This window comes from Numida meleagris, chromosome 14 (genome assembly GCF_002078875.1).
Source record: "Numida meleagris isolate 19003 breed g44 Domestic line chromosome 14, NumMel1.0, whole genome shotgun sequence".
Lineage (NCBI taxonomy): Eukaryota > Metazoa > Chordata > Aves > Galliformes > Numididae > Numida > Numida meleagris.
In genome coordinates, this window is record NC_034422.1 from 8,347,021 (window position 1) to 8,360,328 (window position 13,308).

At 51.9% G+C, this 13,308-nt stretch overlaps 1 protein-coding gene across 5 annotated transcripts; it reads right to left on the bottom strand.

The window, feature by feature from the left end:
* Positions 26 to 13,302, bottom strand: DERL3 (derlin 3). 5 transcript variants are annotated; one of them, XM_021412796.1, is made up of 7 exons: positions 4,689 to 4,849; positions 4,501 to 4,566; positions 3,955 to 4,028; positions 3,499 to 3,592; positions 2,211 to 2,406; positions 1,668 to 1,758; positions 26 to 1,044 (listed from the first exon to the last, which is right to left on the bottom strand). In XM_021412796.1, exons 1-7 carry the CDS (start codon positions 4,779 to 4,781, stop codon positions 933 to 935), a joined length of 726 nt encoding a protein of 241 aa, XP_021268471.1. In that variant the 5' UTR covers positions 4,782 to 4,849; the 3' UTR covers positions 26 to 932. The 5 variants fall into 5 exon arrangements, with proteins under 5 accessions (XP_021268471.1, XP_021268472.1, XP_021268473.1 ...); XM_021412797.1 differs by having other exon boundaries at positions 4,501 to 4,563; positions 4,689 to 4,847; XM_021412798.1 differs by lacking the exon at positions 4,501 to 4,566 and having other exon boundaries at positions 4,689 to 4,843.

Genomic DNA, 13,308 nt, shown 5'->3' on the forward strand with positions numbered 1-13,308 from the left:
AGCAAGAATGATCAAATTCAGTTAGTACAGCTGTTCATGTTTAATTTCTAAAATTCAGATCCGGATTCCACAAGAGTGGAATTACATGGCATGCACAGACAGCCTTTATTACTAGTATCAAGTGCTACTTCCAGTCACCAACTAGAACAAGCTTCCAACTCTGTTCCACGTCCCTTTTGTGGGCATCCCTTTCTCCATCCATACCTCACCCTCTTCTCACACCCTGCAGGGTTGAAGCAGGGGAAGGAAAGCTTCCAGCTAGACTGTTTTGCCTTGCCTACAAGAATAAAGAAGCCTGAGCAAGCAGCCTGGCAGTTTTGAGCAAAGTCCTGAAGAGTACTGGTGACCTGGGTGCTTCTGCTCCTGGCAGAAATGGACACACAGCTGAAAAATAAAGACTTTAATGTAAAGACTCTTTGGAAACAACAATGAGAAAGGGTGGGGGACTCAGAGGAAAGGGGGAAGTTAAGCTGCATTCTGCTATGGTAGGTTTTTGGGAGACTTGGCTATGCTTACACCATGACAAGGTGCACTTCTTGGTTGAAAGCCCATAAAGATGTCTCACAACTGTGAGAGCAGAGAGCATTTGTCTTTGTACAGAGGCCAGAAGTGACTTGCCATACAGCAAGTCATTAACAGCAAGAGAATGAGTAACTGGTTTCACGCCCCATCTGATACTTATCCCCACCAGGTAACTGAGGAGCCATCACATAACGTCCAGCCCTCCTCCCTAGAACACCTCCATAAGCATTCATCAGTTCTTACGTGCAAAGCTTTGCAGAACCACTTAGTACAAGAGGAAGATGGGTTACCCATACAAACAGTGAAGCATGACACATCAGAATGGCAACTGGTATTATTCCAGTGAGATCTCTGGGGCACAGCATAAGTCCAGCCAGAAGAGAGGAATCTGGCCACACAGAAGTCCTCTGTTACAGTGGACGCTGCTGCTGCTGGTCTTGGTCTCCAGGTTGGTTTTCAGGATGATCCTCAGGGAGGGGGTTATAGTTTGGATCCTCTTCAGGTGTGTCAAATACCATCTTCCTGGCAGGGGATATGCACATCTCATCAAGCAGGCAGGTTAACAAAGTGAGCTGAAGACAGAAAATCCCCAGCCCCCCATGGAATGCCCTAACCCTTCACAGGGCTTGGCTGCATAGAATGTCTCAAGCCAAAAAATGACCCACAAGGATTACTGAGTCCAACTCCTGGCTCCACACAGGAGCACCTAGAAATTAAATCATATGTCTATGAGAGTTGTCCAAACACTTCCTGAACTCTGGCAGGCTTGGTACAGTGGCCACTGCCCTACTGCACAAGCACTCAGCTCAACATGCAACACAGTACCTCAATCTCAAGGACAGCTTTGATCTTTAAAGTGAAGCAGAACATGTTCTAATTTCTTAAACCACAAATGTACTTCGGGAAAAGAAAATGCTACCTGTATCTAGCACTTCCACAAGCAGTAAGAAGGTCCCAGTTCAGCTAGAGAAACTTACAGTACCAGCAGCTGCCCTGTACACACACATACAAAGTGGGCAAAGCACCAGCAAGAGTAACAGCCAAAGTGAGGCTACCCCACAGAGTCACAGACCAGTTTGCTATGGAAGCAACCCAGGTTGGGAAGCAACACAGTAAATCCAAGAATAAAAATCTGCTTCACTTACAGGAAGCTGGGAGTCAAAAGCAACTTCTTTCCTCCAGGCTGGTTGGGGAAGACATCTTCCAAGAAATAATAGATATGACCCACTGCAATCCCTGGGGAGAGATGCCACCAAGGTCAGGCCCAGCTGTGCCTCCTTGGCCTGCTGGACCAGAGCTGCTGGAGCTTAAGCAGGATGAGCCCCCCAGGAACCCCCAAGCAGCACACAGCTCCCATCAGATCCACCTGTGCTGCGTGGCAGCAGCAGGTTGCTGGCTGTAGTCACGCTTTACATGGGTGCAGAGGCAGGCAGGGCAGAACCAGATGCTCAGGAGACCACGCACAGCCCAAGCATCAGGCTGAGCTCACCACACCCAGCTGCTGCCTCTGGTTAAGTGCAGCAAAATGCAAGGCACTGAGCTCAGCCCCAAGCCTGGCCACAGAGCAGACTCAGCCAGCTCACTTTAAGAAGCCCACAGCCTTAAACAAGATGAAAGCAAGAAAACTTCAGCAGAATGGAGAACACCATGGTTGCAGAATGCCCCACTACCCACCAGCTCTGACTTACCCAGCAAATCAATAATGATGGAGTTGCCCAGGAGGAGGGAGAAGCCCATCAGGACCCAGGGCAAGAAGGGGGCCTGGAAGTTAAGGAGCCCGAAGAAGTTCATGCGGATGTAAGGGTTCCTGCGACTCCACACATACACCAGCATGATGGTGAAAGCCTGGCCCAAGAAAAACAGGCTGGCGAAGAGACCAAATAGCTAAGAACTACCGAGTCAAGGAAAAAAAACTTATCTTGCTCACCACCTCCAGGCGGCACAAGATGTATGCAACCAGGGAAGTTTCAGCTAATTGGCATGAAAGATGTTGCCCATGCCACCAAGTCTTCCCTGAGCTGGTTGAGATGTACCAATCCTCCCCCACACTCCATCTCCCTCCCTGCATCCCAGAACAAGACACTGCGTGGCACATACAGTGATTGCTCCTTAAGGTGCTTGCTACAGCCAAAAGAGACCAGGGAGCTCTGAGCCTTCTCTATCAAGTGACCATCAGAAGGGACTTTCAGAGAAGTTCCTTCATGCTGTTTCAGAACCAGTGCTCTAAGCCAGCTGCAAGGCATTCCAAAAGAGGTTTTTTGCTTGGGGAGGATATATTTCTCCCCATCCAGACTGCTTTGGTTACTGTAAGTAAAACTTAGGGCAGGGACATGTGGCAGTCTCTCCAGCTATTGGCAAGGTGCAGAGATGGATGGGCTCACAGCACCCAGCACGCTGCTGGCCTGCAGGCACCCTGCTCCCTGTGCTCACAGCTCTGAGTTCCCCACTTAGCTGTGGTTCAGTTCCTTACACTCTCTTCACACCTATCGAGCAGCCCTTCACCTCAGCCCTGCCACAGTCACTCCCTCAGCTGGAGGGCTCCTCACAGAGCTGAGCAAGAGGCTTCCCTTCAGGCGGCGCTTCCAGATGCTGCCACACTGCCCCTGGGATTAGGCAGCCCTTCTCCTTGCCAGGTGCACCAGCACTTCACAGACAAAACAAATACAGGCATCTCTTCTTCTGGCTTGCTTCCACTCCTCCAAGCACACTGCCTGGGCTCAGGCCAGGCTCCAGCCAGCCAGGCCTGGCAGATCCTCCAGGCCCATGGGGCAGAAGATGTGCAGGCCCAGGGACACAGTGAGACTCCCTGCCTGCAGCCCACAGTGCTGGGGTTCCCCATCCAGCTGACCTGGCCCACAGGCAGATGCCTGCTACAGACAATGCACTGCAGCCTGGGACACAGCTGGCAGATGAGCCCCATGCTATTCACAGCATCTCAGAAGAGCCCAGAGGGCCTCAGCCTGCTCAAAAGGATACTGTCATGAGAAACCCTCCGAAGAGGAACATGAAGACAAAGTCAGCTGTCCTTCCGCGGAAGGAGCCTTCTTCTAGCATGCGGCAGTACCTGTACCTGAGAGCAGGAGAGAAGGGAAGAGTATAGGAAATTAACAGCTGGCTGCCTGCATCCCCAGCAAGGCCTCATGAGGAACAGCCAGCTGCAAGTACAGGAGGCGGTCAGCAAGTTTTCAAGTACCAGAGCAAAATAGAAAGTCTCACATCACTGAAGCAGCTGTGGTGCTGCTACTCATCCGCTGCAGCAGCCATACCGCCAGATTCAACCCCTGGCAGGGGGAACAGCAGGGGCCACAAGCAGGGCCACCACCACCCAGGGAACAGCCCCAGTGTACTGCATGACATGACAGTGTGGAGGGGAGGGACAGGCACGCCTAAGCCAGAAAGGGAGCAGACAGCTTTACTGAGACCAAAGGATACAGAAATATCATGTTGAAAAAGAAACTGAATCCCAGGGGCCCAAAAAAGAGGAAGTTGGTGATCAGCCTCCATATCTGAAAGAGAAGAGAGAACAGGGGGTGGACAGGTGGCTCTCTCCCGATCACATGGGCAGCAGCCCCACACCCTGCGCCGTGGGGTCAGCCCACACACTGTGCAGCCACACCTACACGTGGACCCCCACCCCACACACATTCTACCTGCCCAGATGGAAGAAGATTCCTCTGTTTCAGGATGGAACAAGCGCAATTCAGCATCCAGAGCAACTGTAACGCTCACCCCTCTCCACAGCAAAGCTATCCCAGCCCCAGCACAGCTAACAAGGACCTTGCCCAGGGATGCAGGGGATGAGGTGGGGTTGAACCATGGAAAAGGGGAATGGCAGGATGGTGTGTGGTAGGGGGGAGGCCGGGAGGAGTGAGCTCCATCCTGCAGCAATGCGATGCTGAGCTAGTAGACAGCTCTTGCAGGGCTGGAGCAGCCCCTCTGGACCCGGTCAGTTCCCTGTACCCCTGGGCGAGGCCTCACCTGAAGCTTCCTGAAGATGAGATCGGGGTTGAAGTACAGCTGGAAGGGGGTGATGAATTCCAGCTGCTGAGAGACACAGGTAGGGCAGCTGCCACCACTGCTGCTTGCTAGGCATGCAGTGCCAGCTGCCCCACACCCTCCGCGGCACAGCGGCACAGCACCCCAGTGCCCATGCCCCCAGCCCTCACCACAGCAGCAGTAGTGAGCACGCAGGCCGTGGTGTAGGCGCGCGTCACGGCCGGCATGCCCAGGTACTCCTGCGCCAAGCCCTGGTAGGCCATGGCGCACGGCGACAGCGCTTAATCGCGCCGCGGGGCCTTTAACAGCACCCCCCGCGCGCCGCCGAAGCCACGCCCCCGCGAGCAGCGCTCGGCCAATCCCGACGCGACGGGCGGCGAGATTTGGCCAATCGAGCGCGCCTCATGCTCTCGGCCTCCAACCCGGAACGGACCCGCTGCGGACGGTGACGGGCCGAGAGGGGGAGCGCCCCTGGCGTTCCTCCCCCTGGAGGCGGGGCGACTGAGAACGGCCAATGGCGGCGGGCGGTGCGGTTGGCTGGCGGCTGAGGGAAGGCGGGGCGGCGGGTCACGCCCCCGCGGAGACGACCAATCACAGCGAGAGAAGGGGACAACAGCGGGCGGGGCGGGGGGCGCGCGCTGCACGTGGCTCTGCGGGAACTGCGCTGCCGCCGTGCTGGGAGTGACGTGCGCCTGGTGTGCGTGTGCCCAGGCCGTGCCCAGGCGGTACGCCTCTCCCACCTGCTCTCTCCCACTTCAGCCGCAGGGCTGGTGCCCCCGCAGCCCAGCCTTCCTTGCAGCTACCCGGCTTCTGGCTCACTCTGCAGCCAACAAATGACATGTTCACCAATATTCAGAGGCTTTGGTGTTTAGGAATTCATGCTAATGATTCCACCTCTTATTGCTTGCAGCACTGAGGTGCTTCCCTAAACAGTGAGAAGTCAAAGCAAGCAGCGCAAGGTGCGTGCTCCCCACGGGGCTGTGCCAGGTGTACACAGAGTGCTCTCTGATAGCATGGTCTGATAAAGGGCTAAATAAACCAACCATCCCTCACTCCTGAGCTCAAGGTGCTTTCTTGAGCTGGATGCTGTGCTGAGGAGCCAGGCCTAATTTCACAGCCACCTTGGTTGCGGGCAGAGGAAGGGGCCTGGTACTGGGTTTCTGCAGAAGGTTAAACCGTCATCACATTTTTAATGAGCCCTGAGATTCCTCTTTAAGCCCTCAGTTAATGGAAAATGAAATCATTGGCAGAGGAGGGAGTCCTTGTGTTTTCCACCACCTCCACCCTGACTGCTGTCTGATGAGGGTCAAAATGCAGCTGGAAGGTGAGGGGACAGGGAGGTTAAAGCAACACACACAGAGTGGGAGAGAGGAAAAGATGAGACAGGTGGACACTGGGGGACGGGTTCCTGAGTGCCCAGGTGCTGAGAACCAGCACTGCCAGTCTGAGCTGCACTGGGGACTCTGGGAGTGGAGCCCAGGGGATGCTAAAACTGCAGCCCAGTCAAAAAAACTCAGCCGTTCTGGTACAGCCTTTTGGTGGGAGCTGGGCCAGGTGTGAGAGCTCCAGCAGGTGAGAAGAGCCAAGGAAGGAAAGACAGTTCCTGACTGCAGCCAGGGGCTCTGCAAAATGCAGCTTGGATCTATGTGGCTGTTTCAGCCCCAAAGCCCCACTGCCACAGCTCTGTGCGTCAGCATTGTGCAGCCACAGCCCCAGCAGAAGGGCAACTGCAACTGAGTAAAAGAACTGAGAGTGAATAAACGGACAATGAAAGAAGTAAATGAGTAAATATCTGCTCGTTTGGATGGAGGATTAGAGATTTCCTATCTGCTCTCACAGTCAGAAGCTGAGTTCAAGCTCTGTAACTCCTGCCCCTACCTTGCTTGAACCAAGGCTGGAGATAAACATTTGGAGCCTGTTTGCTGGAAGGTCAGCAGTCTGGAGCCCAGCCCGACTAGCTACAAGGAGATGAGAATCCAAATGATCAGACCTAATTACTCCGTGTGCAAATCAGACATTACATGGAAAGCAAAAAAAATGTCATCACTTTATCATTTTCCTTCTTTTCCCTTGTTTGCCAGCCAAATTTTGAGAACTCTACTTCTCCAGGCTTTTGCTTAAAGGCTTTTTTTTTCATAGGAATCAAGGGGAGAGAGTGGGAAGCGGATGAAATGCATCCAGAAGCTCCCCATTTTGCATGGGAAGAGGCCAGACAAACCCCACAAGTTCCCAGGCTGCTTTCTGCCCATGATCTCACTTCCTTCGGAGAGCAGCCAAGCTGACTTCATGCATTACAGTACGCCCGGGGCAGCTTCAGTCTGCATTACAATCCTTGTCACATTTTATGGTCTTTGGGAATTATGTCCTTCCACCACTTCACATCAGCCCAGCCACACAGCTGAGTACTCATATACCTTTGTTGGGATGCTGACAGAGCTTCTATAAAACCACAGAATCCAGATAAAACCACACACACACACAGAAAAAAAAACAAAACCACAATCTCTTTTTCTCAACTGCAAGACAGTAGAAGGGACTGCCAGAACAGGGACACTGCTCAGGAGCCTCTTTGCTGATTTCCTCCTGCCTGGTCCTGTTGTCCTTCCCCTGCCCAGGGACCAAAGCTGATGTGGGCACAGGTGCTGCCAGCAGTGCTGTGATGCTCAGGCATCCGGATGGGCTTTGATAAAGCTCTATCTGGGGGCTCTTGGAGCTGCCTGAAGAACAAATTGCCAGAGCTCCTACCTGTAACTTTTGTTCAGGTCACTCACAAGAAGAACTGAGATGCACTGGTACCAGAGGGAACGCTTTCCCATGCACTGGTACCAGTTCTGCATGTGCAGGTATAGCATCAGTAACCAGCTGCATTGCAAACTTTTGTGATCTACAAAACCAACTCACAAGGAAATAGTCCTGGCTGGGAAGAACTCATGTGTGTCGCACACCCATCACTGTGAATTCATCTGGCCTTTGATTTAAATATGTACGTGCTGAAAGGGAATGGTTTTGTGAATACACAGTGTCACACTACCACTGCTACCTCTGTTTTTGTTCTCTGCCTTTCTGGGGCATTTTAAGGAATGTGTGAGCATTTGCCTGGGGTCACAGGTGAGTTTAACCCCACAGCAGAAACCCAGCAGCTTCCTGTCTCATTTCTGCAAACCAAAATAGCATGGAGTTAGAAAACAAAGAAGAAAGCTCCCCACGAGTTAAGCAATTCACAGACCTCAAGCAGGCACATGAGCAAAGATAAATGGGCTGTCGCAGAGTTTGTCTCCTTTGTTTGTAGTAAATTATTGCGTGTAATTCGTGTTTCCTGTCCATAAATGCCAGAGGAACTTGAAGACATGGAATCTGTTCTAAGTTACTAAAGACAAAAACAGTTCCTCTCAAGTCCATCTGGAACTTGTTTTTATCGTAATTGTTTTAGGCTCAGTAACGAGTTCAAGATCTAACTGCCCTCCCTAATTCTTTCAAGAATAAACAGATGCTCTGTTGAAAGGCGTCAGCTCCCCCTTTGCCCAGCGCAGCAGTCCCTGGGGTCGCGGGATGAAAGGAGTGGTACACCAGGTCAGCATGGGCCCCAATGAGCAGTGGCCCTCCAATGGGGCCACTCGTGCCACCAGCAGCTGTGGGGCAGCCCCTGGCCCTGAATGCGGTGAGTGTCCAGCGGGTGAGGTGTGCCCTCTGCTCTCTCCTGCCATTAGCATGCTGTTTGTAGCTCCAGCGGATGACCTTTGGCAGCATGTCCTACTGGATGGCACCTCCCTCCAGCTGAGCCGCATGGCGCACAGTGGGACGGTGTTCACCCCAAGCCCTTTGGCCAGACCAATGCTCCATCCTGCCGCACAGCCTCAATTCTCTGCTTCATTTGGAAACCAGGACAAACTCGCATACCCGCCCACAGGACGTAAGGCTGAGCGAGCTGTCTGTGAGGTCTCACCCACACCCAGCATGTGCCACGCCAGCCCTGTGCAAGAAACACATCCGTGTGAGTGAGGATGTAGTCACACGAGGAACGTGTTCAGAAAGGCACAAAGCACTGGAAAGGCTACTGCTGCTCTCACACTGCATCCTTGGTGTACGGATGATGGGTACCGAGAGCCCTAGACCCACCACAAAGCAGTCACAAAGCAATTCTGCTCCGGTTGTGGAAACTCCACTCCATGGACTCACAGCCCATAGATAAGCTGCGTAACCATAACCGCCTGGGGCACTTGAAATATTTACTTTTATATGTTTAATGTCTCTGTATAAATTCTTTCTCCTCCATTGAAGGAGTGTCTAACACACATCAGCTAAGTCTACAGTTTGAGGGCTAAAGTCAGGGGAAGATGAATCATACAGAACTGGATGTTTGGTTGTTGTTGGTATTTTATTTGCTTGTTTGTTAGAAAGAAACTAAAAATAGCACTTACTGCTCAGCCCTCCAAGGACAAGTGGGTTGCACGGGGTTTGTGGTAAATCAAAGTTTATGTTGTTTTTATTTCTTTGGCTTTTTGTTCAGAGGTACAACTGCTTCCGGCATATAATGAGAAAGATAATCTCATCTAAACCTCCTCGAGCAGAGTGTGGTCACGTATCCTAATAAAGGCCCTCTTCTAAACCAGCTTCTGATCATGAATCGAAGGCACCAAGAGAGGAAACCACTGTCTCTTAGCACAGTTATTTTTTCCCTGTGCTTCACCACTCCTGTTAAGTTCTGCCTTGTGATCCGTTCTCTGCACCACAGGTCACGTCCCACAGCTGTCGCTGGGGAATGTCATTCAAGGGCACCCATTTTGTAACATTCATTTCATAACCACTGTGGCCAGTTGGATAAGAGAATGTCAGGCAACACTTGTTTCCTATAAAAGGTCTACTTTCAGCTGCAGAAGTGCAGCGCATGCACCTGGGTGTGCTGTCAGCTGCTGAAGGCCCCTGCAAAGCATCCATAGGGGCCTTTGCACTTTGGTTTTCACTGAAGCCAACACTGTGCCTGTGTCCTAGTGCAGGTGGCTCTTAATTAGCTGGGAATGTCTCTAACAAAAAGCCCTACCTGAAGTGAGCGCTAAATAAGATATCAGGATGACTCTGACACTGTGACATCAGACGGGACCTTCCAGCACCCTCTGCTGCCACCCAGCACCACAAAGGCTCCTGTCCTGCACTCGGGGATGGAGGTTTTGTTCTGCAGTTTGCTCTCTCTGGCCCTCAGGTCACCCAGCTTCAACTAAACCCCTGCGTCAGAGTATGATACAAAGAACAGAGGGAATAGCTCAGCTACAGCCTGACCTACCGCTCACAACAGACTGAGAAAGGGTAATTCAATTACTAGTAGTACTTTGGCCTTTCTGGGTTTTCCCAGAGCAGCTCCATTGCTTATCGTGAGGATGAAAACACCAACCACTGACCCAGCAAACAGGAGACAGAGCCGCTCTTCTGACATCCAGAAATGCCTGCTTCCAGGTGAGCGCCGCGGGCTCCGCACAGCACTGCCCTCACGCCCCTCTGGCCTCAGCACCCGTGTGTCCCCTTGGGGCCAGAGAATGGCCCAGAGACGGTGTTGCAGCAGCAGCTCTGTCAGCACCGGGTCCCTGCCACTGCAATGAAATCTATTTCCTAAAGTTGTTATACAGTGTCTTGAACTCACTTAGATTGTGGGGACAGTCCTTACAGGAAGGACAGAATGTTTTACTGAAACAGCTGGGCAAGAGCTTGGGGGACAGCCAACATCAGCCAGGGAACAGCTCCAGATCTGCCCTGTGGTTACAGAGCAGGATACGTAGGGAGAATGCATCCTGTAGAGCCAAGCTGCAGCAGTAGAAAAAGGGCCCCTTTTCTCATCTCGCAGCGTGCCTGCAGCTGGCCAAGGGGACCTGGGCTGAAACCCCTGACATGTGGGAACCCTGCAGTGCAGGGCAGAGCAAAGGGCGTGCTGAGAGGTTTTAACAGCAGGATTCTGCTTGCTCCTGCAGTCAGATCATTGCAGGCAGAGATGCCACCACATTCTCCAAATAACTGCCGTCCCATGCTCGTAGCATCATGTTTCACCTAATTCTGACAGGCTGAGCTCAATGAGAAGGTATTTGAGGGAAGAGGGAGGTAGGTCCCCACGGCAGCGCTGGAGAGCTGCTTCTCCTTCCAAAGCCAGGAGTCGTGTAGCTGCAGCATGGCACTTCATGCCAGTGACAGCCCCAGGCTGGAGTTCCTCACCCACACCAGCTGGGACACACTGAGGACTCATGCTCAGGGTTGAACGCTAGCAGGGCTGTAAAGGTACAGCCAGAATCCAGGCAGCAACACAACCAGTGTGAGCACCAGTCAGCACCAAAGCACCAAGCATACAGGTGCGATGGAGGGGAGGGGGGAAAAAAGCATCCATTCCCTCCTCACCGAGGCTGCTGCTGGAAAAGGCAGAGAGCTCCAGGAGCTCCCAGTCAGGTTGGGCTCACGGCGAGCCACGGCAGCAAGCAACCCGCGCTGCTCCTGCCACTTAGCGGCTGAAGACGGAGCAGCACTCAGTGCCACTATCTCCCGAAAGAGAATCTTGCACAGAACGGGTCGGTAGCAACAACTGACCAGGGACAAAGAGGGGTTTAGAAACAGTTGCACTTATTCTGAATACTTTGAAAGGTGTCCGACGCCTCACAAATTGCACTCTGCAGGGTGAAAGGGCGTTAAAATACCATGATGTCCCGGTTCTGGCCCAGTTCCATGACTAATGGGGCAGAGAACACATGGACCCATGCCTCGGGAAAGGGGGAAGAGGGGTGGGGAAAAGGCAGGGAGATGGGCCTAAAAACAAAACAGCGGCAACGAGCTAAGGGAGAAAACTAATTTGCTAAATATGATAGAGGAATGCAAGATAACACTATATAATATAATTGGAGTTGAAACTAATACATCAAATAAGATGAGGGAGAGAGCGTCCAAAAACTGAAAGCCTTACTCCAGTGCTGAAGATGAGACAGCTAGGGAGCACACACTGCAGAGACAGGCAGAAAGAAAGGGAACAACAGCCTCGTGACTGCCAGTCAGTTTTATCTTTCCCTCTGAACTGGAAGTCTTCTGGGAGCTGTGGTTCTTCTCTTCTTAGACAGGTAAACAGAACTGTCAACGTGCCACGGAACTGCAGCATGAACTCCGACTCCTGGTGCACTACACGATGTTATGATGTGGAATACCGATAGCAGAAATCATAAAGCCATGGCACATGATTACACCTAGTGCCCAGATATTAGGTGAATGCCCAGATATGAGGTGAAATAGCAGCTCTGCTATTACCGCTGACCATGCGATATGCCTCTATCCCCACTGTCCCCCCTTTCTAACACTGATGAGGATGAGCCATTTCTCCCTGCCCAGCAGGTAGTGTATAGAAAGAAGCAAGTCGCTGCTGTCACTGCTGCCTCACCATCTTCAGCAGCTCATACAGGACAAGAAACAGTTTCTGGAACTATGAGCAGACCCGCATTGGCTGGACTCATTACCCAGGGCCCATCAGATCTGTCCTGCTGAAGTGATGGGCGGTTAATGCGGGAAGGGCACAAAGTTGCCGCCCTAGTGAAAGATAAGCCAAAAAACAAAGATGAAAGCTCATGGAGGAAGTCACTATTGCTGTGCAATAAAACACTTTCTACTCTTTAGAATTGAGCTGGAGCCTCTCAGAGGTAACAGGAGGGCCTCTACTGCATAAAGATATTTAATTTTTAACCAAGGTTTTGAAACAGAACTGAATTTCAATTTTGTACTCCAGAGGTGTGCCATAAATGCATTGCTCGAGGACCTTTATGCCTCTGTGAACTGTGAGGCTCTGTTGGCTCCTTGATCGGTACCTCCCACAGCACAAAACCACATACACTCCTTGGTACCAGCTGCCCTCAGAGCTTAGGAATTTGGCTAGCTCTGGATCCTGCAGAATAACTTCCCTAAACTGTAATGTATTTGAAACAACATTAACGGAATTGTGTTGCTAATGAACATGCAGCTCCATTTAGAGAATGTAAATCAGCTGGCAAGTGTGTTATCCTAATGTAATAGATGACTCAATATGTAGAATCACAGAACAGTTTAGGTTGGAAGGGACCCTTAAAATCGTCTAGTCCCAAACCCCTGCTATAGGCAGGAACGTCTCCCTCTAGCCCAGGTTGCTCAAAGCCCCATCCAGCCTGGCCTTGAATGCTTCCAGGAAGGGGACATTCACAGCCTCACTGGGCAACCTGTTCCAGTGTCTCACCACCCTCACAGTAAAGAATTTCTTCCTGGTATCGAAGTAACCTGTTCCTGCTTCCACTCCCTATAGGCTTTCTTTTTGAGCTTAAGTAAGTCCAGGAGCTACTTGTTAATCCACGGAGGCCTCCTTCCTCCTTGCCTGCCTTCCTTTTTCTCAGGATGCACTGCTTCTGGGCTTGGAGGAGATGATCCTTGAATACCAACCAGCTTTCTTGGGCTCTTCTTCCCTCTAGGGCATTCTCCCATGTCACCTTGCCAAGCAGTTCCCTGAAGAGTTCAAAGTCTGCTCTCCTGAAGTCCTGAGCTCCACACTCTCTTTGATACCCTAAGGATTCTGAACTCCACCATTTCATGGTCACCACAGCCAAGGCTGCCCTTGAGCTTCACATTACTCACCAGCCCCTCTTCATCGATGGGGACAAAGTCCAGCATAGCACCTTTTCTTGGGGGTTCCTGTACTACTTGAAGAGGAAGTTATCATCAACACACTCCAGGAACCTCTGCCAGAACTGCAGCCTTAGCTCGGCTCGACGGAGCTGCCGCACCCCACGGGTGAACGCCGGTTCCGTGTTCCAG